This window comes from Aethalodelphis obliquidens, unplaced genomic scaffold, assembly GCF_003676395.1.
Source record: "Aethalodelphis obliquidens isolate GAN/ISIS:26980383/991018 unplaced genomic scaffold, ASM367639v1 scaffold123, whole genome shotgun sequence".
Classification (NCBI taxonomy): Eukaryota; Metazoa; Chordata; class Mammalia; order Artiodactyla; family Delphinidae; genus Aethalodelphis; species Aethalodelphis obliquidens.
In genome coordinates this window covers 1,494,244-1,521,844 of record NW_020838067.1, presented here as the reverse complement: position 1 = coordinate 1,521,844, position 27,601 = coordinate 1,494,244, and the positions used below count along the sequence as shown (strand labels likewise).

General features: G+C 62.3%; 1 protein-coding gene across 7 annotated transcripts in view; it reads right to left on the bottom strand.

The window, feature by feature from the left end:
• The window catches only part of EEFSEC (eukaryotic elongation factor, selenocysteine-tRNA specific), a 188,832-nt gene that overhangs the window by 52,000 nt on the left and 109,231 nt on the right, over window positions 1–27,601 (bottom strand). For all 7 annotated transcript variants that reach the window (XR_003431113.1, XR_003431114.1, XR_003431115.1 and 4 more), the window contains exons 5-6: window positions 14,770–15,426; window positions 8,292–8,448 (exon numbers count right to left, since the gene is read on the bottom strand). Coding sequence is in view for 3 of the 7 variants with exons in the window: in XM_027098501.1 (XP_026954302.1) it covers window positions 8,292–8,448; window positions 14,770–15,426 (814 nt within the window). In the remaining 4 variants the exon portion in view is untranslated. The remainder of the gene's footprint in view (window positions 1–8,291; window positions 8,449–14,769; window positions 15,427–27,601) is intronic.

Sequence of the window (27,601 nt, the reverse complement as noted above, 5' to 3'; positions counted from 1 at the left end):
CCTGTCACCTGCCCGCGTCCTCCCCAGCTCCCGGCCTGTCTGGAGGTACGGAGCCCGGAAGGGCAGGGAGCAGCAACTTCCCCTGCCCCTGCGTCCCCAGTCCGAGCTGAGCCGAGCGCGCAGCACAGGGCGGGGAGTGGCGTGTGAAGGAGCCGGACTCGGGTGGCTCCTCCGAGGTCCCCACTGGCCCTGGGCCGCCCGTCCTGCCTCAGAGAAATCACCCACCACCGGGGGCAAGGCCCAGCCCAGGGGCCAATTTCCAGCCGTGGACCACAGAAGAGACGGGCCCCTGGGCAGGGGCGGGGCGTCAGAACAAGGCACACGCAGGCGCTTCCAGATGCCTGCTCATCCGTCCTCGCACACTCCCCCTCCCGAGGGAACGTGACAGCCTCAAGACTGTGACACGACCTCCTGGGGACCTTACTCCAAGTTACAGATGGGAAGTGGCTGCCTGCAGAATCGGACAGAGCAAACCAGGGGCCCAGTTTCTGATTAAACGCCGGGGTTTCGCTTCACCCCCGGCTCTGCTCCGCAGGGGAGGATTCCCGCAGAGGCCTGATACTTAGGGCTGACCCTGGGCCTCCAAGAAACCAGGCCGAGGACAAGCTGCTCTGAAAGCCCAACGGCTGCATCCTGTGAGTGGCAAGAGACGGGCCACGGGGGAGGCGCGGGCTGGAGGGATGAGGGTGGAGGAGAGGCGGGCAGGGCCTCACTCCATTCCAGGACGAGACAAGCAGGCCTCCTGGTGCCCACCCGGGGAAACGCCGTGAAGCAGGGAGACGTGGAAACAACCCACCCGTGCTCACACAGGTGACAGTTGCCCGGGCTGCAGTCAGGCGAGTCAACTAGGACCCCGCCGGGGGCGCAGGTTCTGAAACGGAAGCAGCAAGGGCTCTAGCACCCCTGGGTCAGTGCGAGACCAAAAACGGAGCCACTGAAACCGCAGCAACGCCACCTCTGTTAGGGACACAACCTCAGGCAGGGAGAGTACAGGGACGCACGGGGAGGGGGCGTTACCTGTGGGAGAGCGGTGGGGCTCTCGCGTCGTCTGCAAGATTCTAGGGCTTGGGAGAGAGACAGAGAGACAGAGACGCTTGAGCATGTGAGGGGACATTCACGTCTGTTTGATCTTGCTGCTTTCAGGGGTGTCTCTTCTGTGCGGCCAAAGTTTTCCCAGGTTAAAAACAAAATCAAATACTGATTAAAAGAAAGAGAAAGAGGCACAGGGGACCCACCGGGGATAGGGTGAGAGCTGTCGTGTGGCCCTAGGTGCTGCCGCTGCACACGCCGCCCGAGACAGGCCAGAGGCTCGCAGAGACTCCCCGCTGGGACCCCCTGGGAAACAGCACAGTGTCTGAGAGCCGTGATGGAGAAGCAGTGAGCGCCGTGGGGACACGGACGGGCGGACCTCAGCCAGGGTCAGGGCAGGGAAAGAGGATACGCCTCAGCCCCCGGTTCCTCGTGCTGGAACTAGGTCGCAGGCCCGCTAGGCACACGCCAATGGCCCCTTCCTGGGGGCCCTGCCCTCGCCGGGGCCGCGGGGAGGCCCTGGCACGGCCCATGTGGATGACAAGGGACCATGCCCAGGGTGAGGCTGGTCGGCAGATGGTTTCTGTACACTGTGCCATGTTTATGTTAATTGCAGATATTTTTAACGTATTGTGTTACTCCATCCGTCTTGGTGAACGGTCCGTCTTGTAAAATTCTTTTAATGATGTTATTTTTTCTTGCCTATCTTCATCATCTACAATTATTTATAATATCATTGTCTTTGTTTCAAATACTGGGTATAAACATTGTTGTAACAGTTCTTCGATGGGGTTCATATAATTTTTACAATTGCTTTGAAATGCTTCAATGGCCAAAGGGGAGGAGGGTTGGCCATTCTTTTGGGGGAGAAAAGACACCCCAAGTGCTCCCTGCGCTTGGTGAAGGTCCCCCTCCATCAGGCTGGCTTCCAGGAGAGGCAGCGGTGGGTGGCTGGCAGCCGGAGCTGGCTCTGCACTGGGTTTCAGAGCTGCTTACCCACGGACGGGGTGGGGTGAAAGCCACAAAGGCCACTGTCGGGTGAGACGCCAGTGAGAGAGACGGATGGTCTGTTTTCATTTTATAGAGATTTTCTGAAACCTCGACTTTCACCCCTCAACTCTCTCCAACCCGCTTTTCTCCCAACCAAGCTGCTTTCCGGAGTCTCTGTGGACAGCCGGTGACAGGACCTAGGGGGAGGCCATTGACCGCCTGGGGAGGGTCCCCTCACCTCAGGGTCGCTGCCCCGACAGAGCTGGCTTCAGGCCCCCGTGGGGCTGAAGTGGGCCGGGCTGTCCGGGCAGAAGGCAGCCGTCGGAGTGAGCCGGCCCGCAGCTGGGTGGCAGCCGGCCCGGGGCTGGGGACAGAGGGCAGCCCGAGGCTCCCGCCCCGCCTGCTCTCCGGAGCCCGCTGTGAACTCTCCGGGGCTCCACGGGGGGTTTGCAGCCTCCCTGGACCACCGTCCACACATGCCTCAGATCCCGGCCTCCTCTGCCCAAACCCCCATCAGTGCCCCCGGCCTGCAGCGAGCCCGGCCAGCCCCTCCCCGGCCTCTCACTGAGCTCCCTCGCTCCCCTCTGAGCCGCCCGCCGGCTGGGGTGCAGCCCACCTGCCTTCCTTGGACGGTGCCAGCCCTTGGACGGGGGGCGTGGGCCCAACACGGGCCCTGGCCTTGGGGCTCAGGGTGACCCGTCCTTTCAGGCCCGGCGAAGGCCTCCAAGCCTAGGCTCCCTCCCACGGTCTGTCAGATGGTGGTGGCCTGGGGGGGTCTGCCCCCTTGATACAGTTGGCCCGCCAGGGGACAGAGCAGCTGAGGGAGGCTGAGGGCAGCCGCGGGCGGCTGAAGGCGGGCCCTGGGTCTGGGCTTGGGTTTAGGACCCAGCCGGGGCCTGGCACCCGGGATCTGAGTAGGGCGGGGGAGTCTCCATGCCTTTGGCCCAGAGCTGTGGACGCACCAGGCTCATTCAATGAAATCTGCGTGTCAAGAGAAAACTAAAAAGGGAAAAAGTCTCCCACAGTCCCATAGTTAATGTTTTCACCTGGTTTCTTCTTTCTTTTCTCTGCAAAGCTTCTTTTTACGTGGTTGAGAGGACATGGCATGTACAAGTTGGTGTTCTGATTCTTTTCAAAGATGACTTTGAACGTCAGCTGCGGCTGCCTTCACCTGCTCTCACCCACGTCCCCCACGCGGGGAAACTGGGGCTCTTCCAGGGGACACTACCACCAGATGCAGGGTGTCCTCCTCACCCCGAGTCCTCCTCCAGGGAAGGGCTCTGCAGGGCACTCCTGGGAGCGCCGGGGAAACCAGACTGGGTGGCTGGGGATGTGTGTGGGGACCACACATTTTACAGGAAAAGAAAACCAGTTTCATTTTAAACCTCAGACGGAACATGCAGCCCAAATGCCCGTTGTCCAAAGGCCTATTTATGGGAACACGACAATACCCACAACCAGGACTCCTTGCGGCCCCCTCCCTTTGGCACCAAGACGAGTTTACACTTTGCCTCCTCACTGGGTTTCCAGAAGCCTCTCAGTGGAGCAGCGCCCATGAGAAGCACCCACTTCCATATGGGGACTCCAGGGTCTGCTGGGCCAGGCGTCCAGATCCTCTGAGCCTCCGCGTACCCTTCAGGGAAGCGGGGCGAGGGCTGCAGCAGGAGGAAGAGGCAGCGCATCAAGGGCCTGGACCAACGGAGGCCAGATACGGGGCCCGACCTGATTCTATCGTGGCTGTGCTGTGTGGAGCTGAGTGTGGCCGACCGCAGGACCTGGTGGCCTCGGCCCGCAGCCCGTGGGCACACACACGGCAGGCCATCAGGGTGGCTCTGTGCACTGGCCTGATCCTCACAGCCCCTCGCAACTGGACGACTACCCCCATTTCACCAGAGGGAAATGGAGGCTCTGAACGCAGTGAGCTGCCCTCCTGAGCGGGCTCGGAACATGGGAGGCCTGTGGGGAGGCGGCGCGGCCCGCAGGGTCCCCAGCTGAGCGACCACATCCAGGGACCACTGTCCACCACCCGGACAGCGGCTGTTGCTTAAACTCCTCTTTCTTAAAGATAAACCACAGGGATTTCCCTGGTGGCGCAGTGGTTAAGAATCCTACCAATGCAGGGGACACGGGTTCGAGCCCTGGTCCGGGAAGATCCCACATGCCGCGGAGCAACTAAGCCTGTGCGCCACAACTACTGAGCCCGCACGCCTACAGCCCGTGCTCCACAACGAGAGAAGCCACTGTGGTGAGATGCCTGCGCACCGCAACGAAGAGTAGCCCCCGCTCACTGCAACTAGAGAAAAGCCCACGCTCAGCAACGAAGACCCAACACAGCCAAATATAAATAAATAAATAAACAAACCACGGACAGCTTCCCCGGATCTTGTTTGCACGGCTGTCCACCCCGGCCTGCTGCAGACGAGCTGGAGACGGGACCAGGTGCGAAGCCTGAGAGGAGCCATAGCGGCCCAGCTCCAACTCCCACCTCCTCCAGAGCTCGCCTGGGCTGCGGCCACCTCCCGCGGGGGCCGGCCCTCGTGCTCCCGATGCCGCGAGGTACAGGGCAGGGCGTCTGCCCAAAGCACTGCTTCGCCGCACGCTGGACCAAGCGGGTACGAGGCCAGGCGGTGGTGGGCAGGGCTCCAGCCGCGCTGCTAAGCTTGTCTACGGGTCTTGTTCCCAAGGCTCAGTCTCCCTCCCTAAGACATGCGACGGGGACACAAGCGAACACCTGGTCCCGAGCCCTGGACGCCTGGCCAGCGCCGGCCCGGGGGTGCTGCAGTCTCATGGTGTCTCTGAGCTGGACCTGTGGAGACAGGACGGGGCTCTCCTTGTGGGTGTCGGGACCCAGGCTAGGGCCGGTGCAGGGCCGGCAGGACCCCGAGCAGCCCAGACCAGAGAGCTGCCCGTCTGCTGTGCAGAGCTGCGCATGTCCTCAGGGACACCGTGAGAACGGTGTGGTGACACCCGGTGGGGGCACTGAGAGCTGAGGCTGTGCTCCGCCCCGTGGGGAAGCTCAGGACCACGCTGGCTCCCGACTCGGTGACCCAGGCCCGGCCCTCATGCCCTCCGCAGCCCCCGCTTGCGGCCCTTCCCACTGCTCCTGCTGTGCTTCCCAAACACGCCCACACGCTCAGGCCTGGAGCGCGGCCTCCTCCTCGTGCTTGGCCTGAGGCGGTCCACGGATGGGGCAGGATTCTGACTGACTGTCCCCTCCTCCGGGAAGCCTTCCTGGGCTTCCGACGCACACGACACAGACCTCACAGTCACTTGTGCACTGCAGCAGACTTCTGCTGTCCCGCTTCCCCTCCAGCCTTCCTTAAACCATTCTCCAGGGGGTCGTTTAAAATCGCGAATCAAATGAAGTCAGCCTCTTACTCGAGACCTGCCTCTGGTGGACCCCCAGGCCCCGCTCCCCGAGCGGCCCCTGCCGCGTCTCCACGCCACCCCCTGCCCCCGCTTAGTTTGCTCACACCCTTCGGGGCGCTGGCCGCACAGTGCAGGCACTCTGGGTCGCTCAGAGGCAGCGGCCGAGGGCCACCCGACGCCAGCGGTGCGGTGCCGGGACAGGGGCAGGTCTGTCCGGAGGAGCCGTCCCTGCCCAGCAACATCCTCCCACCACCCTCGAGAACCAGCAGTGCTGCCCGGTGGGTCCCCAACTCGTCTCGTAGGGCTTCCGGCCCCCGGGGCTTACAAACGGAGAGAACCCTTTTGAAGGAGCAGTTGTGTGAACGTGGGGGCCTTCCAACCTTGAGGACTTTCTGGGAAGGCTCCCTGGGCGTCAGGATGGGGTCGTCCCTCTAGCCCATCTGGTTTCGAGGGTCAGGACCCTTGTCTCGGAAGCCAGCAGTGACGGCTCCATAAGACACTGCTCCCGTATTACGGCTCAGCTTGGACTCCTGACCCCGAGGCCCAAGTGTCCTTCCAGAAATCCAAGCAGGAGTCACAAGGCACTACGGCCAAACCCAGCCCAAAGGCAGGGTTCGTTTAGTTCAGACAGTTTTAGTTTTCAATCAGGAAATTTTCCATAAAAATTGAACCAGATGAAGTCTGATTCCTGGGCCTGCGTCCCATCGCATGGGAGCAGCGAGGCCCGAGCAGTGGTCCCTGTTTACCACGCTGCCCCCACTCCCTACCGCCTGCCACCGGCCTCTGACACCCCGGCTTGGCCCTGTGGGCCTTGCCTCCGAGATGAGAGGCCCCAGTGCACCTGGGCCTGCGGGTGGGGCAGGGGAGGACACCCAGAGGGCTCCTCAGTCGCCGTTCTGGCCGGCTGTCCTGCAGAGCCAGCGGGAGGCCCGTACGCCACACTGAACGCCGCCCCGTCCACGGTCTGCGGGCCCCCAGACGCCCCCTGCTCCGGGGGCCGACAAGTGTGCAGCCCCAAAACCCCGGGCTCCCGACCTGGCTCGTCCCCAACCTGGGCCAAAAGTCCCGCCGCTGCGCCACCTGGCGCCGGACGTCCGGTTTACTGAAGATTCTTTCACAATTAGCACTCCCAAAAGGTTAAAAGTAATCCTTTAGGGGAGGGATGGCAGGAAAAGACAAGCAGCATCGGTGGAGGGCGGGGAGGGCGGGAGTGGGAGTGGGTGGGATGAAGGAATCTGACCAGTTATATTTAATAAGAAGCTTAAGAGCCACAAACAGGAAGCAGACCTATTAACAGGCAACACTGACCTACGGCAGGAATGTGAACTCGAGTTGCCCGAAGCAGCGTCACCACGGCCCCTGCCCCACCCCAGAACCCAGGGCCCCAAACACGCCTCCTCCCACGTTCCTGCTCTGGGACGCCCAACTCTGAGTCTGCCTCGGGCTAGAGCAAGGGGAGCAGGGCAAGGTCGGCATGATGCCGTCCACCCCGGGAGAGGACACGGACGCCGCCCTCTGTGTGGACCAGCAGGGCCCCGAGGCCTGGTGGGCGGGCGCCCGGGGTGGGCCTCTCCCCTCAGGCAGCTTGGCTCTCACCCCCCAGTGCTCAGAGGGCCCCACATGTGCAGGCTGGGGCCCTGGGGACTGAGGTCTGGACATGGGCCTGCACGTGTTCCCTGGGGCCCAGTTTGGCTGAAGTGCCGAGCAGGAGTGGCCGAGGGACAGTGGGGAGGACAGGATGGGAGCCTGAAGCCCGGTGTTGTGGCTGGACTCCCACGGGTACCCCTGCCTGCCCGGGGTCCCTCATCCGTGACGGGGCTCCCGCCTCGGTAGAGGCCTCAGGGCACAGTCCCACAGCCCGGGCCGCAGGAAGCGGGCCTCTGCTGACCGCCGCCCTCCCTCGCGAGGGCCAGAGGGGGTCTCACGAGGCAACAGCTGGGCCAGGCTCTCAGGAGAGGACCCTGCTTCCCAGCCGGGCGGGCACCACCCCACACGGAGAGTCCGCCGGAGAAGCCGTGCTCCGAGGCCCCAGGCCCACCAGATGCAGCCCACCCGCAGCTTCCCATCCCCTAGTCCCGCAGCTCCAAGCAGCATAGCCACGTGCGGGTGTGAAGGCACGCGTGTGCACCCCACGGATCCGCTAACGGAAGCACCCCTCGGGCCCGTCCTCGCCTGCCCCGGGGCTCTGCAGGCCCCCCACTCCGTCCCCCGCCCCGTCCTCAGGGCCTCCGCGTCTCCCTCTCTGCGCGCCCCCCGCCCCCCGTGGCCAGGTCCTACTCAGCTGTCCCTCTTCCTGGGATCCCCCGGCCGTCCACGGCCCTCTCCTCGTGCTCAGCTCACAGTCCACACCTCCTACACGGGTTCGCTCTGCCCCGACCACGGCCACCACACCTGGCCAGCGGGACCTCAGGAAGCTGGGCTGCGAGGAGTGACAGGGGTGGAGCTGAGGACACCTGGGTGCTCTGTCCCAGCAGCAGACGTGCACTTCGACCCCACCGTAGACAAGTCCCACCTCAAACCGGGCGGGAGGCAGGAAAGGAGGTGGCAACGCACGTCCTGGGCAACGCTCTGGCTCCGGGGCCGCGTGCCAGCCCTGGTGGTCTCCCTCACCAAGCGTGTCCCTCGGAAACGCCTGTTTGAGCAGCACTGTCCCGTCCATGCACAGGTCACGGGGTGGTGCAGTGGGCGGTCGGACCAGATGCCGGGTCCACACCAGGCTCCTCCAGGACGCACAATGGCTTTCCAGCCACAGGTGGCGGGACCAGAAGCCATGATGCCACGCGGGCTGAGCCCGCAGTGCTGGCATGGGCGGGCCTAGACCCTGAGCCGAGGGCCAGCGTTTGGGCGCCGTCTCCACCTCCCCTGCACGGCTCCCGTGAGCAGAAAAAAACGACCACACTCACCAGGGATGTGGACCTTGAACTTGCCACTCTGGCCGAAGGCGCTGGCAATGACCCCCAGCTCCCCGGTGGACAGCTGCACCTTGAGCCCCACGAAGAGCTGGATGTTGGTCTCCTTCTTGAACAGCGAGCGGCCGATCACACTGTAGTCGTCCATCACCTGCGCCCACACCCAGCCCCGGAGAGAGCGTTAGTGCCTGGGAAAGGCTGGGCTGCCACACTGCCCAGGCGGTCCGCCTGTGTCACGGGTGGTGCCCGGGCCCGCTTGCCACTCCCCCCCACGGACACCAGATGGGCCTGGGCTGCACCAGGCCGGCTGTGGGCACTTGGTTGGCTGGACGCGCTCGGCTCGTCCACGTGGCACTTCCCACCTGACAGATGGGAGGGGGAGGCACTGCCCGTCCACGGCCACAGAGTCCACAGGCAGAGGTGACGAGAGTCCGCAGCTGCCCGCCTCTGCACGGCTGCCCGCCCACCTGTCCCCAGGCTGGCAGCGCTCCTCAGGAAAGCCTTCACGGCACTGCAGGCTGAGGGGATGGTGCCCACCCTCTCTCCAGCATCCCCCGCACCGAGGAGGCTCTAAGAACCCGGCCTCTGCCGTCCCGCCCGCCACACGCACGTGTGTCCCAGCCTAGGGCCCCCCTCCCTGGCCTGGTCCATATCCATCCCGCAGACCGCGGCCCCACCTCCGCAGTGCCCCCACGGCTCTCCCTGCTGGAGCCCCGTTTCCCCTGGCTCGCGGCTGTCCACGTGGAGGCCCAGGCTGAGTGGAGGCACACGTGTGTGTGAGGAAGCTGGCCTGGGGCAGCCCTGGCTTTGCCCCGAGCTGTGTTCCTCTGGAACCTTCTCCCAAGGGCTTGAGCTCGGGGCAGGCGATGCGTGAGTCCCGCCAGCCCTGGCCTCTGGCGGCTCAGGCGCAGGCCTCCCTGGACCTGCCAGGCTCCTCTCCAGGGCCTGTGCCAGGAAGGTGCCAGGCCTCTGTGCAGAGAGAAGGGGAGGGGGCGTGTGTGCACACGCATGTGTAAAGACCAGCTCTACCAGGCCTCAGAATGCCGGGTCCCACTAGGGGGCCACGGGAGAGACTGGGGAGGCTTCCTCCTGCCCTCCCGGCCCCGTGCGCCGGCCTGGGGCAGCTGCATGGAGTCCGACCAGGCAGCAGCTCGGGCAGCCGCGTGGAGGCCGGACGTACTGCCAGTGGTGGGACCCGCTCCTGGGGGCCCCCGGGGGCCAGGCTCAGAAACATCTTGCTTCTGCCCAAGATGCCACGATCCGGCCAAGGGCCAAATGGATGGATTGTTTTGAAAAGCAGAAACTGTCCCATTTACCCTCAAAACCTTTTGGAAAAACATATCCTATCCCGTTTGATTCATAGCGCTAGATGAAAGGTACGTGCATTCCTCCTCTCCCCAGTGATGGATGAATCGGATACGGGCAATGGTAAGAATCATCGTTCCCACTTGCACGGCCCTTTGTAATTCAGTCTCGTCCCCACACGAGACCTCCTCCTTGTCCTCCAGACGCACAGGGCTCCCCTCGTGGCCGGACCCGGCTCGGCCCTCCGCACCGCACCGTCTGCGGGCGTCCCCGCTGCCGCTGCAGGGCATCCGGCAAGGCCGCAGGGTGAACTGAGCGGAGGCAGCTCCTCCGACCTCAGCACAGGGGAGTCGAGGCGAGCAGACGTCACCAGCCCCAATGGTGCAGGGTGGCCCCATCGCTTTCGCAGGATCCCCATCCGTACCCACCCCCCCCAGGACGGCCTGCACGTGGAACTCTGTCCCAGCCTCGTCAGGAGCCCAGCCTGGTCCGGCAGGTGCCAGGACTTTGGCTGAACCGACCCAATGGTTCTGAACCAGCCATGCCACGTTCCCCACAGCCAGAGGCTGGTCCCGAGGTCAGCCTGGCCGCTGAGACTGCCTGTCGCTGGGAGGAGAGCCCTCGGAGACCCCCGACCCCCAGCCCCTCGGAGACCCCAGCCTGTGCGGACTGAGGCACCAGTGGGTCACACTGAGCCCTCGCAGAGCCCTTGTCTGCAAGGGATTTCCACGGCCACTTTGCAGAGGTCAGAGCTGCGCTCAGGGATGAGATCTGAGCGGGTCGCGAATGCCAGAGCCAGGGGCACAGTGGAAACTCAAACCCCAGCCGGCCAGGCCTTTGCAATGTCCCCGCAGGAGCGTTCCGGACTGGCGGGAGTGGCAGGTGCACATTTCTGCGCCCCCAGAACACACCCCTCCAGTAGTTACAGGGGGTGGGGCCGTGAGAGGGGCTCAGCAAACGGCTGCGGCAGGAGCCCTCATTTCATGACGCTGGTCAGAGGGGAGGCCTCTGCAGTGCTGCAGGAAGACCAGAGGCGGCATCTGTCCGGGCTGCGGGAAATGGTGAACCTCAGCCCCTCCGTCTCTGGAACGTGCGTGCCCCTGAGGGCTGAGCTCCTCTCCAGATGACGCTTCCAGCCGAGGCAGGGACCTCAGAGATCAGACACACCAGCACATCCAACCAAGGAAGACCTTCTGAGACTAGCCAGAGGCTTTTCCTTCTGAACCCACCGCCGTGACGAGGAGCCAAAGGCAACGTGCGTGGAACCTGCGGGCGGCAGCTCCCCGGGAGCGACGCTGAGCCGCCACACGGTTACAGCCACAGCTCCCAGGGAAGCGCGCACCGTCTGCGTGAGCTATCCGCTTCGTCTCTTGGCCTTTGGTGGCTGGAGGCCGAGCTCCCCAAGAGCAGTCACTGCCGCTCACAGAGCCCGGGCCCTCACCTCCACACCAGGCGAGTCCCCTCTGTCCCCGGCCTCTGAGCGGGGACTTGGCTGGCGGCGCACGTAATTATGTCATTACACGTGTGTGTCTCTCTCAGGGCCGGCTGCCGTGATGAGGCTTGGGAACTGCCCAAGTTCTGGAGCGACTATTCTAATTCAGACTGGAGAAGCGGCAGCAAGGAGACAGGGGCGGCTGGCCGTGAAGCGGAGCCCCGAGCAGAGAGGGCTGGCAAGGCTGGGCCCTGGTCCATCTCCTCCAGCTCTGCAGTCCGGGGCATGGGGCTTCTCTGAACCTCAGTTCCTTCCTCTGGAAAAGGCTGTTGCTAGGATGAAGGGTGTTGGTGCTGGCAAGAACACCTGAGACCTGGTAGCAGGACAACTGCCCAGCGGCCAGAACCTCGATGACCAGAATATGAAGCTGGGAGAATGACAGAAGCAGTACCTGCGGCGGGGGCTCCTCTAGCCCACCCAGAACCTCGAGAGCGAGTTAGCCAACACTCGGAGGACGGGAGCGGGGGAGACCTGTGCCGCGAATGGGCCCTCGGAGTCACCGGGAACAACTCCCAGGCCCCTGGACGACGATGCCCGGCCTCAGAAACCAGGGGCCAAGACTGCATCTCTTCCTCCCCCAGCGCAGGGCGAGGCGTGTCTGATGCCCAAGTACACTGGGGGGCAACGATCCACCCCTTGTTATCTCCTGGGGCAAACCCAGGAACGGACATTAGCCTTCAAGTTGTTTCACTTGGTCAAGCGAGTTCCACAGGCCCAGGCGGGGAGGCCTCGGGTGGCCAGGCTCTGGGTGTCACCCGAGGGGGACTGTGCCACGCCCGCTCCCAGGCCGACCAGGCCATCTTCCTCAAAACTGGGCCTGCCCAGCACCGAACGGGCACCTGGCCTGGCAGTGACGAGCCTGGCGGCCCACGACCCCGACGCACGGAGCCTCCCTCCCTCTTTCTGTTCCCGTCACCAGGCACCAACGCAGGCAGAGTCCCTGCCGGTGCTGACGAGGAGGTACAAAGGCACCGTCCCCAGAGGCAGCTGCGTTCTCCTGGAGAGAAAGGGAGGCTAACTCTTTGCTGGGCGCTCGCTTCACGCCAGGCCCTCGCACGCGTGGTCGCGTCAGCTCCCCACCAACTCCGTTAAAGCAGCGATGGGCTCCGGGGGTGGGGGAGGGGTGTGACTGGTCTGCGGCCGGGCCGAGGCAGCAGCACCTGCTCAGTACATCAGATCCAGAGCCAGCTCTTTCCACCGTGTCCAGCTGCCTTGACCCTGCATCTATACAGCAACAAAAAAGGCAATTTTCAAAGGGGGACCAATGAGCATTTCGGCAGCTGAGGGAGAGTCTTGGCTATCAGACGCTGTTTAGACGGCAGGAGAGAGGCCTGGGTTTGGGCCAGCACACGTGGGCAGCCATCGGATTTCCCCAGGCGAGGGCCCGCTCGGCCTCTGCTGCAGGAAGAACCTCTGTTCCTTGAGCAGCCTGGGAGCGGAGTGGGGGGCAAGGGGCAGCAGAGCTGGCCGAGCGGCTGGCTGGACCGCAGCATTTCTTCCTCCAGGAGTTGGGGGGCCTAGCCTGCCGGATGGCGAGGAACCCGTGCTGACCAGAGGCAGTCGCAGGCCGGCCCGCACCTGGTGCCCCGGGCACGTCTAACAAGCCATCAGCAGTGGAGCGGGGAGAGCTGGGAGCCAGCAGGCAGTGCCGCTTCAGACTTCAAAGCCGGCCAGCGCTCCTGGTGGCGTCTGCGTGTTTACCCTTGGTTGGGCAGAGGCCACAGGCTCCTCTGGCCATGCCCTCAGGCCTTCCCTGTCCGGCGCCAGTGGATGCCAGGCCCAGGGTGGTCGGCACGCCCAGCCTGACCCCACCACGGGGGAGAGAAAGGTGCAGTCGTCTGGTAGCCCGGGCCGCCGCGCCGCGAGGGAAGTCCAAGTGAACAGCACCGAGCCCGGCGCTCTGCGCTAGCACTTCACACACAGCGGCCTCCCCTCCTTCTACCGCCCTGAGAGGTGGGGAGCACGGCTCCCATTTTTCCAGCAAGGAAACTGAGGGGAAGAGACTCACCCAACGCCTGGCCTGCAGGGGCCCGTCCAGCGGGCCTGGAGCCCATGCACGCTGGGTCCCTGTGGCCTCGGCGGGAGACCTGCCATGCCCAGTCCTCTGCTCGCCCCCGCCTGGGTCCCCTGGCAGCCCCCGCCCAGCCCGCCGGCCTGCCTGTGCCCACCACGCCTTGGGCCCACCATGCACGTGAGGGTGCAGTGCTGTCTTCATCCCGGTGGCCTGGAGAGGTGAGTGAGTGGGAGTTGGTGCAACACCTTTGTTTTCTAGTGATGTGGGTGGAACTACGCAAGCTGCCGTGGCCAGGGGGCGGTGGGGCTGCTGGGCCCGGGCTGTGGCAGCAGTCGGAGGCGTGGGGCGGTGCAGGGCATTTACTATCCCAGGTATGAGCCCTCATTTGCCCACCTCCGTCCATGTGATTGAATGATTGATTTTTGTTTGTGTTTGGGTCTTCGTTGCTGAGCGCGGGCTTTCTCTAGTTGTGGCGAGCGGGGGCTTCTCTTCGTTGTGGTGCGCGGGCTTCTCATTGTCGTGGCTTCTCTTGTTGTGCGGCACGGGCTCTAGGCGCGCGGGCTTCAGTAGTTCTGGCTCGCGGGCTCAGTAGTTGCGGCTCGTGGGTTCAGTAGTCGTGGCTCGTGGGCTTAGTCGCTCTGCGGCGTGTGGGATCTTCCCAGACCAGGGCTCGGACCCGTGTCCCCTGCACTGGCAGGCGGATTCTTAACCACTGTGCCACCAGGGAAGTTCCACGTCCATGTGATTTTTACAAATGAGGAAACAGGGGCCCACAGAGTGAGCAACTTAGCGGAGGGCAGCCGTGTGCAACAGCTCCAGGGTGTGCATGAGGCAACACAGGAGCCCTGGCTCTGCTGGCTGGGCCGCAGGGCTATGCCCAAGCCCACGGGGCTGAGGATCCTGCATCTGGACCTGCGAGCGGGTAAGGAAGGGCGTCTTCTCATCTCCCCATGGGGCTGCAGAGGAAGGGGCGCAGGGCCTGAGCAGCCAGGGAGGATCCTGAGAAGGGAGGGGTGGGGTGGGAGGAGAACACCCGGGGGCCCAGGGGAGGGGCGAGACCAGACGGCGTGAGCGATGGAAAACCCAGCACACCCACCGTCAGGTCCTGGACGCCTCCTCCTGTCACCTGGCGCCCGCACTGACTCAGGGCTGGACCAGGAGGGGTGACCCTCCTCAGCGGCACGAGGATCAGAACCACAGGGCCTGCTGGGAGCCTCCGGGCAGACCCCACACGAACCTGAGCTCCCCGACACTGGGGTCTCAGCACTGCTGCCCTGAGTCAGCGGAAGCCGGTCGAGTCCCAGGACCACCACTGCCATGCCTGACCCCCACGAGCATGCGCCACAGGGACACAGTGAGGCCCGCGTGTTCGTCCACACGTTCACCTGTGGCCTGGTAGGCATGGGCTCCTATGCAGGGCTGCGGGCACAGATGAGGGGGTCGGGGGGCACCCAAGGAACCACCTGCACTGACCAGGCGGGCCAGGCGGGTTCATGGGCCCCGCCTGCGTGTCAGCCTGGCTCTACCTGGCGGAGAGGACGCAGGTCACTCCCGCCTGCTCCCTGTCTGGAGACCACAGGCGCCGGAGCCAGGTCTCCGAGGCCGTCCTGGCTGTCAGACCCGGCAGGGCGGTGGGCGGGAGGGAGGGGGAGGATGCTTACCCGCTCCACGATGCCGTGCTTGTGCTTCAGCTTGTATACTCGCAGCCTGGGCAGGGCGCTCTCGGCGTAGTTCTTATCTTCCAGCCCGTGCAGCAGGACGCCGTGGAAGGCCAGCCGGCACGTGTTGGCGTGGATGTCCGCGTCCAGCCTGGAGCCAATCACCAGGCACAGCCGCGGGCAGGTGACGGGCTTCTCGAACTCCACGAGGGCCCACTGCTGCCGGGGGCAGCGGCCTTCGGAGGTCTGGCCCGCCCTCCTGTCGGCCTCCCCACCGTCCGTCTCGGCCGGCACTGAGCCCGGGCACAGGTACTGCTCCTGGAAGAGGTACTCCTGGGAGAAGTCGAAGGAGTCCAGCACGGGCTCGTGGTCGAAGCCGTCGGGGGCAGGGCTGAAGAACATCACCCGGCCCATGACCGTCTCGTGGCCCACGGTGATGTGGAACTTGGCCTTGGTCTGCAGGGATCCCCGGAAATACGGGATCTTCTCCACGGACACGAGGGCTGCATGGACCGTGTGCAGAGACTCGGGGGCGCACACCAGGCCACGCTCCAGCAGCTTGGGGTCGAACTGGGTGACACAGATGCCCAGCCGGTCCCCCTGCACAGCAGAGGTGACGGGTGTGTGGAACATCTGCATGGACTTCACCTTCCTCACCACCTGGTCGGGAGGAAGAGAGGGAGCGCTGAGGCCGAGCCTCAAGGCTGGGGGGCCCCAGCTGGAGAAGCCCCCGTCCCGGTGCTACCAACACTCACCGGCACCCGGTCACACGCCCCTTGCACGGAGCAGGCTCCACTCTGCAAACGCGGCGCCAGGCTCGCAGGGCACCCAGGCCGGGACACAGGCAGCGGTCACTGCAGCCCATCCAGCACCACCGGGGTCCCCTCTCCTGCTCCACCCCCAGGCCCCATCCCACGCTTTCTTCCCCAGCCCTCTGTTTATGTTTGCTTCCGTGCCAGCCCCACGCCTGCCAAGCCATGCCCGGCTGCCTGGAAAGCCCAGGACAAACACCCCTGCTCTGGAAAGTCTGCCCAGACCCCCGTGGGCAGGACTTGCTGCCTCTCCTCAGTGCTGCCCCAGCCCCTCCTGGCCCACACCGCCTGCTGTGCTGTCACTGCCTGCTCTGGACCTGCCCGCTGCCAGCCGGCGGGCTTCTCCAGGGCAGAGTGGCTCTTCATTGACCAGACACATGGTCCCCTGGGGCTGCTGTGTGGCAGGCACTGTTCCGGGAGTGGGACAGAGCCAGCTACGTTTTCAAAGAGCTTAGCGTCCAGAAACAGCAACAACATTACAAATATATTAATATTAACAAAATTTATATTAATATAAATAAAACTGACACATAACATTTTTGTGTATAGATACATGTAAGTAATACCACCATAATCTGTATACTGTTTATGAGACGCTCCAGAGGAAACGACACATGGCGACGCCGGAGGCGGCCCGGGGGTGGGGAGAGTCGGGCTCTTTGCCGTCAGAGGCCAGGGAGATCTCTGCGGAGCCCATGTCTGAGTCGAGACCCCATCGTAAGAACCAGCTGTGCGGAGGCCAGAGAAAGTCCACTCTAAATGGGGGGACCCGCAGGTGCAAAGGCGGGGGTGGGGGGAGGCCCTGCAGTCCGGGGAGCAGGCCGGACGTCACCAGGAGCGATGGCAAAGGAGCGGCCGATCTGTTTCCAAACCATCACGCCGACCGGCACACCAGCACATTTCTGCACCCACGGTTGCTAAATCAGGAACAGACACAGAAAAGGCCCCAACAAACGTTCACAAAATGAACAAACGTCTACGCCAAGATCCACGTCGCAGTGATAAGATCAAATCTGTGCTGGGACCCCTGGTTAGCGCAGCAGAGAAACGTGAAATCGATTTCCGAAAACCTGCCGTCAAAAATCATCACACCAAAGACAGCTCTGACCTTCAGGTCGCGAGCACCCCGCCTACGAGGTCGGGCGTGCGGAGCCCCCGTTCTCTCCCCATAAAGGGGGTGCTGTGCTGACATGAGCCGCAGGAGCCCAGTCCTTTCCTGGAGAGCCTGATACTTACGTGTTTGTTTAAAGACCATTAACGACCTGACCAGGAGGTCAGGGGGCAGAGAAAGTGAGAAGCACAGTGTCAAAAGCCACAGGCAAGATCAATCAAAGAGAAACATAAAACATCTCTGAAACGGTCCACAGGGGCAACGGGAAACTAAGCTTTTCAGGAATGCACCTCAGAGTAACCGGAGAATATGATCTTACGCTAAGCGTCTGCCCAGCGAGGCAGGACCCAGTCATGCCTCCTCCCACCGAGCCGGGAGCTGTCCCCTGGCCCTCAACCCCGGAGCCCCTCCAGGCCAGCTCCCTAACACGTCTGATGAAGCAATTCCTCGGCACCAGCCTCTACAAGGGTTCCCATCTCCTACAGCGTGACTTTCAAACCTTGTGGGTGGAACTGTCGTGATGAGGAAGCCCCTTTGACCAACTGAAATTCCACAGGGGATCGGTGCCACCACCCAGGGCACCCCCTCTGCCGCCCCACCAGGACTCCTGCTGGCCTGGCTCCCCCGCGAGCGCGAGCGGCCTTCCCTGGAACCTCCCGCCCCACGGCCCACTGGACAGCTCTTCGCAACGCTTAAGCCCCGGCCCGGCCCGGAGGCTTGACGCTTTCCCCCCGCAGACACGCCTCTGAGCTTTGCCCCTGAGGCTCCTCTCCCTGGGACTACCTCCACCTGGCAAATTCCCATCCATCCCTAAACCCCAGCTCCCCAGGCACCTCCTCCCTGCCCACTCTGGACAGAGCTGGTTGTTCTCCTCGGCTGACTCTGAACCTGACTTTCTCTGTGGTCACTGCTGGCTGACAGCTCTGTCAGTCCCTGCCTCCGTGCATTTACTGACTTAAATTACAATACAAACCAAAACATTACCATCAACGTCTGTCTCGCCACGTGCTCCTCCCCCAGCCAGTTCTCCTGCCTGCCCCCCAGCCGGAGGGAACTGCTCTCTTGAATTTGGCGTGTAACGTGTCTTTTCTTTTTATTGATACGTGTCTATAATTGTGTAGAGATTTACCACATATGTAGTACATGTGTCTAATCGATAACTTGCTTTGTTTTGTGAGATTCTGAACTTGGGAGTTGGTGCCCGTGCTGCCTGCACCTGCAGCTCACCTGTCGTGACACCGTGCGATGCACACAGGCCCCTGTCCAGTCTCCCAGCCACGAGCCCCTGGGTCGTCTCCAGTTTTCTGCTGGGTGTGGTGTGACGGGTCGCCTCCTATGCAGGAGTCCTGAGGGTGCAGGTGTGGGGACAAGGCTGCAGGACCCAGGCCTGGACGAGAGCTGCTGGGTCACAGGAGAGTGAGCGCTTGCCTCCGCCAGGTAAACTGAGCACCAGTGCACGTCCACCCAGTGGATGTGTCCGCCCAGTGGATACACGTCTTCTACACCGTTCGGCACTGTCTGACTTCTCCATTTCTGTCCATCAAATGTGTCTATCTCTCCTCCTAGACCCTGAAGGCAGGGCCAGGCTCCACCTGCTGCTGCACCCCCAGCGCCTGGCATGGAGGGCTGCTGACAGAGCCGGCCCATGGCAGCCCCTCAGGAGGGAGAAGAGACGCGCCCCTCATGGTGAGAGCACAGCTGGCAGAGCACGAGCTCGGAGTCCAGACCCGCAGGGGCCTGGGCGGGGCCCGCGTGTTCACGGGCCTCCCCTGAGGGTGACCAAGGCCTCGTGCCACCCGATGGTCCCCCCGGCCCCCAGGCCCAGGGTCAAGCAGGCGCCATTCAAAGCATGTTCTCTTCCCCACGGAGCTCACGTTCTTAGGACTGAAATAATACAGATGCCCTAAGAGGGCGCCGTGAAGAGCAGCAAGACAAATAACTGTGCAAATCAAGATTTTAGGGCCCAGACAGGAAGCTGGGAAACAGATCGACGGGGACGGGCAGCGGGGCACCACGCCATCGGCCGCCAAGCTGCCCCGGATCCACGTCAGGAACACAAGATCCCACTGAGGACACTAACGAGGAGATGTGGATAGTTTCACCAGCTTAAGGGCGGGAACAACAGGCTTTCCTGTCATTTTCTAGGCAACTTCGAGAGACACTCCTGCTCAACTCCCTCACCAAATCCTCACTAAGACCCACGTGGAGGGGCCGAGGCGCCACCCACACGCCCACTCACCACGTGTCACCCAGTTTCCCTCAAGCTCCGGCCCAGGCCCTGGAACGGCCCAGGGGCGGCGGACACAGTTTTGATCTTACGGAACTGACCGCTTGCAGGTGAGGGGATGCTAATTAAACCATCAGCTAATAAAGGCAGAATCCTAAGACCACGGGGAGGTGCTGTGAGGGGGACTAACTGGGGACCTAATGACTCCTGGGTGGTCAGGGAGGGCTTCCCTGAGGAGGTGGCACTGAAGCTGAGACCAGATAGAGGAGAAGGGACCACCCGCAGGGGCTCCAGGCAGAGGAAGAGCGGAGCGGGCCCGAGGCCCCAAGGCGGGCAGGAAAAGAGGTGGCCAGGGGAGTGGGGCCAGCGCCTGCCCCATGAGGACAACAGACGTCCCGGCGGTGGTGGCCCGGGGCTGAGCAGAGGGAGGACGCACTCCGATGGCCACTTGGCTGCGTGGCGCGGGGGCGGGGGAGCAGGGAACAGGAAAGGAAGGCGGGAAGCCAGCAAGGAGGATACTCGGGTTCTTTCTGCAGCAGCAGAATGGGCGGCGGAGGCCGGGGTAACGGGCACGTCCAGCATCCAGCCTGAGGGCAGCCGAGAGCTCAGAGGGCAGGAGGCGTCGGGAGACACACGAGGGGAGGGCAGGCTGCGCGGAGGAGACACGTGCTAAGTTCCTCCTGGACTGCCCTGCAGCCCCGTCCTCCTCGGAAGCACCACTTCCGTGTTCCCTGACCCTGTGTGACCCTCGTCGCCGTGCCCGTCATCAGGAGACCCAGGAGGCTCTACCTCCCACACAGGCCCAGCACCCGGGCCCCTCCGCTGCGCCCACCGCCCCCCCGCCACCGGCCCCCCTGACTGTGAGGGTCGTCGTGCCCCGCACCCTCCCTGCCTTCCAGCTCGCTCTGTAAAAGCCCACGTCCGCACTCCGACTGGGCCTCACAGTCGGCCCCTGCTGTTGCCCTGGTTTTATTTGCTACGACTGCTCCACCCCCACCCACGTCATGTCAGTCACATGACCCTTCCTGCTCCCCAGACACGCCAGGCTCCTACCTCACGGCCTTTGCACTTGCCAGGGCCTCTGACCGGGATGCTCTTCCCCCAGAGAGCCACAATTCTCATTCCCTCATTTCCTTCCTGTCTCTGCTCAAATGTTTATCCATCCTTGACCCCCCCACCACCCTGCAACCCAGTAAGAGACAGGACCACCGCCCCCATTCCTCTGTCTTCTTTTGCTTGTTCCCTTTTATTCACAGCGCTCTCCACCCCCGACATATTACGTATCTGCTCACTGACTCTCTCTCCCGTATGGGATGTGGCCTCCACGAGGCAGGGGCTTTGTTTTTACTTTGTTTTTCCCATTCACATCTCTAGTGCCCAGCACAGCGCCTGACAGATAGGAGACCTCACCACACATGTGTGGTGTAAACAGATGCAGCACCATCCCTGCCCCGGGGAGCTCCAGTCCTGGCCTGGGCCCTACACATCCTCAAAGGCCCGTGGAGCCCCACACCTGTGTGCGGGACAAGACCGGCCCCGAGGCTGGATGGGCAGTTAGAGGTTCCAGACCTCCCCCAGGGTGAGAAGCCTTCCAAGCAGGGGAGAAGCAGGGCTGAGGCTCGCCAACAGTGACAACAGAGAAGGCGGGGGGCGGGGGGGGAGGGATGCCCTCGAGTGGGACAGGAAGGCCTTCTGCTTGGGATCAGCAGGCCGGCCCCCCTGAGCTCGGCTCCCACGAGGGCTGGCTGCCTGCAGGGCCTCTTCCTGTCTCCCCGGCACCAGGCACTTCTGGGGAGGGAGGCTGGGCCCGAGGAGGAGGGAGGCAGGAATACATCAAGCAAGCAATGTTTCAAACTGCAGTTCGCGCTTGCTAAGCAGTTCAGCCCTTTCTGATTCACAAAGAGTGTGACCATCGTCTGGGCCGGTTATTCTTCATAAAAACGCAACGAGGTAGGTCAATATTTTCACATTCAATTTTATGGATGAAGAAAGAGGTTTTCGATGTCTCCAAGGTCACAGAGCAAACAGGTGAGACTTGGGACAGTAAGTGCTGGGACCGCGGGGCAGGCCTGACATCCCGGCCTGTCTCCCGACCACCGGACCACCCGAGCAGAAAGTGCACCACCCTGCAGAGCTGGGCGGAGCCAGGGGCGCGGGGTGGATGCCCCCCCCCACCCCAGGCGCAAACCCAGAAAGGCGGTTCCAGGGAAGGAGCCGGGAGGGCAGAGGCAGGGCGCCCAGCCCCTCTCTCCTGCCCTGGCCAGGCGCAGTGGACAGTTTCAGACCTGACTTCTCAGCTGCTCCGCCCCCTCTGGCCACCCTTGGCGCCTGTCTCTGGGTGGCAGGGCCCCAGCACAGGACAGGCCCTCCGTGGAGGTCTGTGACTGACCAGGAGGGAGAGCAAACAAATGCCCCATGTGCCCCCAGGCCTGACACGTGTCTTCCGAGCATCTGCACTGTGGTTTCCAGCACCTGGAGCGCTTGGCAGGACGCTGGGCTCACGATGACCGGGGCTCTTTCCGAGGCCAATGAACAGCGGCCTAGAAGTGACCCGAGGTGGGGTTCACCAGGCGTCCGTCTCGGCTCTCCAGAGCAGTGTGCGTGCAAGAGCGGGGACCCAGCCACGGGACGGAGACCTCACGATTTCACCATTGGCCAACACAGAAGGCAGAGGAGAGACACATCTGCCGAATGCTCACCAAGTGCTAAGCTGGTCCTTACCGTTCGCCCAACAACTGTCCAGGTGGTAACAGTGACCGCGGTTTACAGGCCAGGGAACTGAGGCCCAGAGGGCAAGGCACGTGCCCACCGCATCCGGATCTGCCCATCCTGAAAGCCCCTATTCTTACACCGTATCACACGCATCGACCCCACCACGGAGTGCACGGTACAGTTCACCCCACGAGCGGGCTCTCTGTCAGCGTTCCTTCTGTAGGGTAAGAAATGGATGGGCCAACACCACTGCAGCCTCCTGCAAAGGAACAGCAGGTCTGGGGCCCCCGGACATCCTCCAGCATCAACAGATGCTAGAAAGAAGGGGGCTTAGCAGTCTTTCTGATGTGCAGAGATTTCTGTAATAATGGTACTGGCTGTAATGAGATTGGACCCCATTATCCGTTTTCGTTCCATTATTGAGCCTGGAAGCTCCTGGCTGTGCCAAAGGCGAGGGTCGAGGCCTTGCAACTTCATCATTACTTAATAAAATGTAAATTGGAGAGGAAAAGAAACACACAAGGTTGACACTAATAAGCTTACACCAGGATCAGTTACTTCAATTCAAAGAGGTTCAGACCGGAGGGAAAAATGAAATCAGCTTTTAAAGACCCGTCTAGGTTTGGCTCCATCAGACCCAACCAATTTGGTTTAATAAGACTTCCATTTGGCTGCTCTCATTTCTGCCTCTTCTTTGAGCTGGGCCGGCCACAGATAAGACGTCCCCCGCCTAATGCGTTAATTGCATCTTGCACAAAAAAGCCAAACTTGGGATGCTGCTCGGGGAGGAAGCGGCGTGAGCTGTGAAGGCGGCAGGAGTGGGGAGCAGATGGGCCCTGGGGACTCGGTTCCCACCCGCTTATTTTTTTTAGAGAAATGACAACCATTCAGAAAGGTACAGGGAGTCAAGTGATGAAGTAACTACCTGTGTTCCCACCACTGGAATGGACCTCTGTGAGCCTGTCACTTGTACTTTGTCTTGATGTCCAGTTGAAGGCCCCAGTCCTGTCCCCGGCCTCACCTCACCTGGAGTAATCACCTTCATTGTGTCCTCATGTGTCCCACTGGACACATTTACAGCCCCGTGTGCACCCTGGATAGGACCGATTGCTATTTTATACAACGGCGCCCTATTACTGTTTAATTCAAATACTTGTCTTCTTCCTCTGTATCGTGGTTTCGACATCTGTTCATATCGGGAGACATATCTGTACACAGATCTATCTCTGTATATACGTCTGTATATTTACGTAGACACTGAGCTATCCGTTCGTACAATCTACCCAGGTCACTCTTTCTGGCTGCTGCATAGTACTTCTTTACATGAAAACACCACCTTTTATTTATCTGCGCCCTGACTGATGGACACGTGGGCCGCTGTGAACGATGCTGCGGTGGCCATTTCTGTAGCGTCAGCCCACACGCGCACACGGAGCGCCCCCGAGCAGGTGTCGGGACAGAAAACTGTGGTGTGCAGAGCACAGCTTCAGTCTCACTAGGGCTTCCCAGCTGCCAGCTCGCAGCCTTCCAGCGGTGCTGAGAAAGGCCTCCTCTCGGACGGCACCTGCCCCGGCACCGGCACCGCAGGCCCCTTAACTGCTGCCCAGCCGTCAGATCACCAGGACAGCAGCTCCTCGGGGTCCTGCTGCCGCCACTTCACCCCAAGGCGGAGTGGTGAAAGCCCCTCTGCACTGCGACCCTGACAGGCCCAGCGGCCTCCAGGGCGTGCTCCCGGAGGGTGACACACCGCACGAGGTCGGGCCAGGCCCCTCTGTCCTGGCTCTGCTCCTGGGCCCACTGCCCCCTGGGCACCAGGGCCAGGAACTGGGCCCTAGCAGCACGGGCCACTCTCCTCCCGCCCGGCCTTGTCTTGGGGTACGGTGCTGGCTGCTCAGAGGTGGGCTCTGTTCCACGCAAACATCCCACTGGGGCCTAACTAAAGCCAACTACTCCCTGGGGAGGAGGAGAGCTGAGGAGACCTTCCTCTCCGGGGTCCCTGCGTAGAAATGAGAAACACCCCCTAAGAGAAGGAGGAGGGTCTTCAGAAGCCTGGGGACCCATAGACCGAGCTCCAGGGTCAGAGATGGCGTGGGGCTCTGCTGGCTGCGTGTCTATCTTCTCCGGGAGGCCCGCCCTGCCCCAAGCGCCCGGCCAGGCTGCGTTTCCAGTGGCCAGTCACCCCTGGGCCCAGCGTGCACCTTGCCCACCTCCCCAGTCACGCCCCACACCAGTCCAGGCCCCTGCCCAGGGTCCCGGAGCCCCGACAGTGCTCCTCACGGCCTCATCGTCATTCCCACCACGTGCCCGCGCGTCTGGCTCCCTTCTGGGGGGCTCCCGCGCCAGGCGGACAGCGGCCCGTGGGCAGGCTGGGTCATTCTGCTCACCGCCGGCCCCCGCCTGCCATGTGGTGGGCACCCGGGGAGGAAGGGGACGGATTCAGTTTCTACCACTCGGCCCAGCGAAGGCCCCACCCCTCCACCGCGACCTCACAAACTAACCCTGGTTATTAACCACCCAGTCCTGCAACAATGAAAAACCGTAAAAGTGACAAGGGGCCTGCCAGGAAGCTTTACGTTCCTCCCCCAGCCGCCCTCCACGCATTTGTCATCCCATAAAACTTTAAATTGAATTACACCAATGCCTGATTCTTCTGTTCTCCATACGACTGGGGCTTTAATTGTTTTTAACGACATTCTTGGGCTTTTTGGGGGGTAAGGAATCCTTGGGAGGTGCGCCAAGGGGGCCAGCTCTGTCCCGGGGCTGAGCCCGGAGAAGCTGTGGCCGGAGCAGCAAACACGGCCACACCTGGGCCTCGGAGAACCACCCGGGCGGCCTGGATCCCAGGTGGACAGAAGGGGCCCGAGGTCCCAAGGGCTGGGCTCCTCGGCCCGTCTCCGCCGCGCCCCCCGGGCCCCGCTCCTGGGTGGCGCCGCCTCTGCTCGCGCGCTGAGCTGGGGGTGAGTTCTGTAAGTGTTTCCGAGCCTTAGTGTTGTCACCAGTAGAGCGGCTCATACCTCTGGCCCAGATGTCGTGGCAATGTAAGCAGCCTGTGTCCACATCTGCGGAGGTCCGGGGAGCGCAGGTTCTCGGGGGGCGCGGCGGCCCAAGCTCAGCCCCTGGCTCCATCCTCATCCTTCAAGGGCTCGCAGCCCATCAGTGGCAAATCCCAGAGCGTCTTCCCGTCCACTGGGCCTCACTTCTCGCTCAGATTCCCCAAGATGGCCCCTTCCCCATGTTTCTGCCGGGCCACCCGCCTTGTACAGAGCCCGGGTGAGACGCCACCGGTCTTCAGCCCATGGGGCTCCAGGGGTCCAGAGTCAACCCTCTGGCGCCCGGCCCAGCCTCCTCCCGCGTCAGTACAGGGCTCCCGCAGCGCTCACCTGGGCCCGGCACCCTCCACCCTCTGCTCCCGCAAGCACGCCAGGCCACGTGCCTTCCCGTTCACCTCACACGTGGGCATTCGTCAAGTCCCGTTTTCAAAGTCATCACCCACATTCCCTCAACTGGGTTTAACTCAACACATTCTTGTAGCACCTGCTCCGAGGCAGGCCTTACACTTGACCCTGGGAGCATGTGGGGCAGATATAAGTGCCACTTAGGACAGCTGTTATGCCGTGAGAGAGGGGTCAGGGGGCCAGGAGAGGAGGTGACATCTGAACTGGGTTTAAGGACAATGCCACGCAAATGAGACCAGGAGAGTGTCAGAAATGAAAGAGCAACTTCTCCTTCTGGGTCCCTCTCCCCCTTCCCTGGGCCTTCCTTCAGGGAAAGCTCCTGGTGTCACAGTGCAGGAAGGAGCCCGAACACCTACAGGAAACCTGCATTTTCCAACTGGTCCCGGAGCCCAGCTGTCCCGAAAGACGTCAGGAAGTGCTCCCGCCTTTCCTGATGGCGGAGGACAGCAGGTGCAGGATGCCGCCTGCCGGGAGCACAGAATTTCTTCCACGTCCCAAGTTTTAAGGTTTACGGAAATCTTCGTGTGCTACACCACAACAGATGCATGTTTGTTTGAAAATAAAAATCAGGTTTGGAATTAACTGCCCTTTCGAAAACCGACACTGCAGGAAACTGCCCTGCTGGCCCTGGGCTGCCAGTCCCTGGCGCGAGGTGGCATTCACCCTGAACCCCTGCCGCAGAAAACTGCACCCAGCAGGCGCGCTGGTTCCAGCGCTGCAGGTCGGTAACAAAGGTCAGGGGCGCTCATTCCTGCTTCCCACGCCCAGGCCAAGCTCCAAAATCCCCAGCCACGCGTAACCCCAGCCAGAGCCAGCAAAGCAGACAGGCTCAGCCGCGGCACAGAGAAGGCCCTGTGGCTCTGCTGAGCTCGGCCCTGGAGAAGCCACCTGCAGGGGAGAGCTCCGAGGAGCCAGGTGACCAGAGGTGCTCAAAGGAGACTCGGCCTCGGCCAGAAGATCGGCCTTCCACACCCCAGAGATCTTTCCAAAGGTACAGGCAAAGCTCGGGGCTGACTAACGTCTTCCTGGAAATCTGGAGAGATTTCTCAAATATGAATTATTCCTGCGTGTGGGCCACCAACATATCTACCTGCTGTGTGGGGCTGAGAGGAGCTCTTCCCCAAAAGCTGTGAGGAATTTATAAGCTCTGGCCCAGAAAGTAGGTTGCGATGTCAATATTAATACCATCTGAAAAGCTCAGGAGCTGTAGTTGAGATTAATGAAAACGACTTTAGACACGTAAGCAAGAACTTCGAATGTGAAAAAGTGAAGGAAATAAGCGGCCCCAGCATGGGTGGAGAGTCAGATGGAGCTTCCCGTCAAGGCGACAGCTGTAAGGACAGCTGTGGACAGGCAACGGACAAGCGGAGGTGGGGGCAGGGCGGAAGCGGGGTCCAAGCCCCACTCTGCCCGCTCCAGACCCAAGCCCCCCTCCGACCCCACGGCCCAGCACCGCCTGCCCCGGCTCCAAACCGACCGCTGAGGTCCACTCCAGTCTCTGCCCCGCAGCTTGGCCACTGCGCTCTGTCTCAAGAGCCTGTGGTCTGCAGACACTCTAACGCGCTAACCAGTGGGCCGTCCACCAAGCCAAGCCGTTCAGGCGACTGGGGACCTGCCACGTGCAACTGACGAGCGGCCCCCTCTTCGTGTCCTCAGGACCCCCACTGCTCTGCCTGCTGACTCCGCAGCCTCAGCTGAGGCTCCACTGCCCTGGGCCGCCTTCCAAGACTGCCCAGGCTCCCAGGGCCTCTTGTGCCTACTCCGCCACCGTCACCACCATCACCTCCACGCCCCGCCCCCCAGCGCTGACACGCAGGGAGCACCTACTGTACACCCCGGGCAGTGTTCCAAAAGGCTCACGTTCATCAGCCAGCTCAATCCCCGCAGCGCCCCTGAGGGTCCGTCCTACTGTGACCCGCGCTGTCCAGGGGACCTGACTGGGGCCCAAGGTCACCCAGCTCAGCAGTGGTGGGGCCGGGATGCAGACCCTGCCGGGGGAGCTCTGGGCCAGGGCTCTCTGAGAACACGCAGCTCTTGATTCTTTGTATCCTGCCCCCAGGGGAGGGGACCTGGTACATCCTCGGTGGCAAAAACCGCTGAACGAACGTGTGACTGAGGGCAAGGGGGCGCGCTTCTGTGTGGCGCAGCGGTTACAAAGCAGGTCCTGGAGTCAGACTTCCTGGTTCAAATCCCTCGAGTTATCCTGCGACCTTGGGCAAGGGCCTTAACCTCTCTCTCTTTCCTCAAATGGAAAACGCCCCTGCCTCACCAGGCAGTTGCGAGGATTACGCTGGGTAATCTGTGTGGAACAGTTTGCATGGCATCAAAACGCTAGAAACTGTTCAATAAAGATTAGTGATCAACACGATTACTGTTACTATTTCATCATCAACAAAAAGGAGACGCGCATCCTGGCCCCATCGGGGTTACCGCGACAATGAGATTATGAGGCGTGCAGGCACCCAGCCAGCGCCCGGCGTGAGAAGAGGCTTGAAGGCCCAGCTTCCCCAAAGGTGAG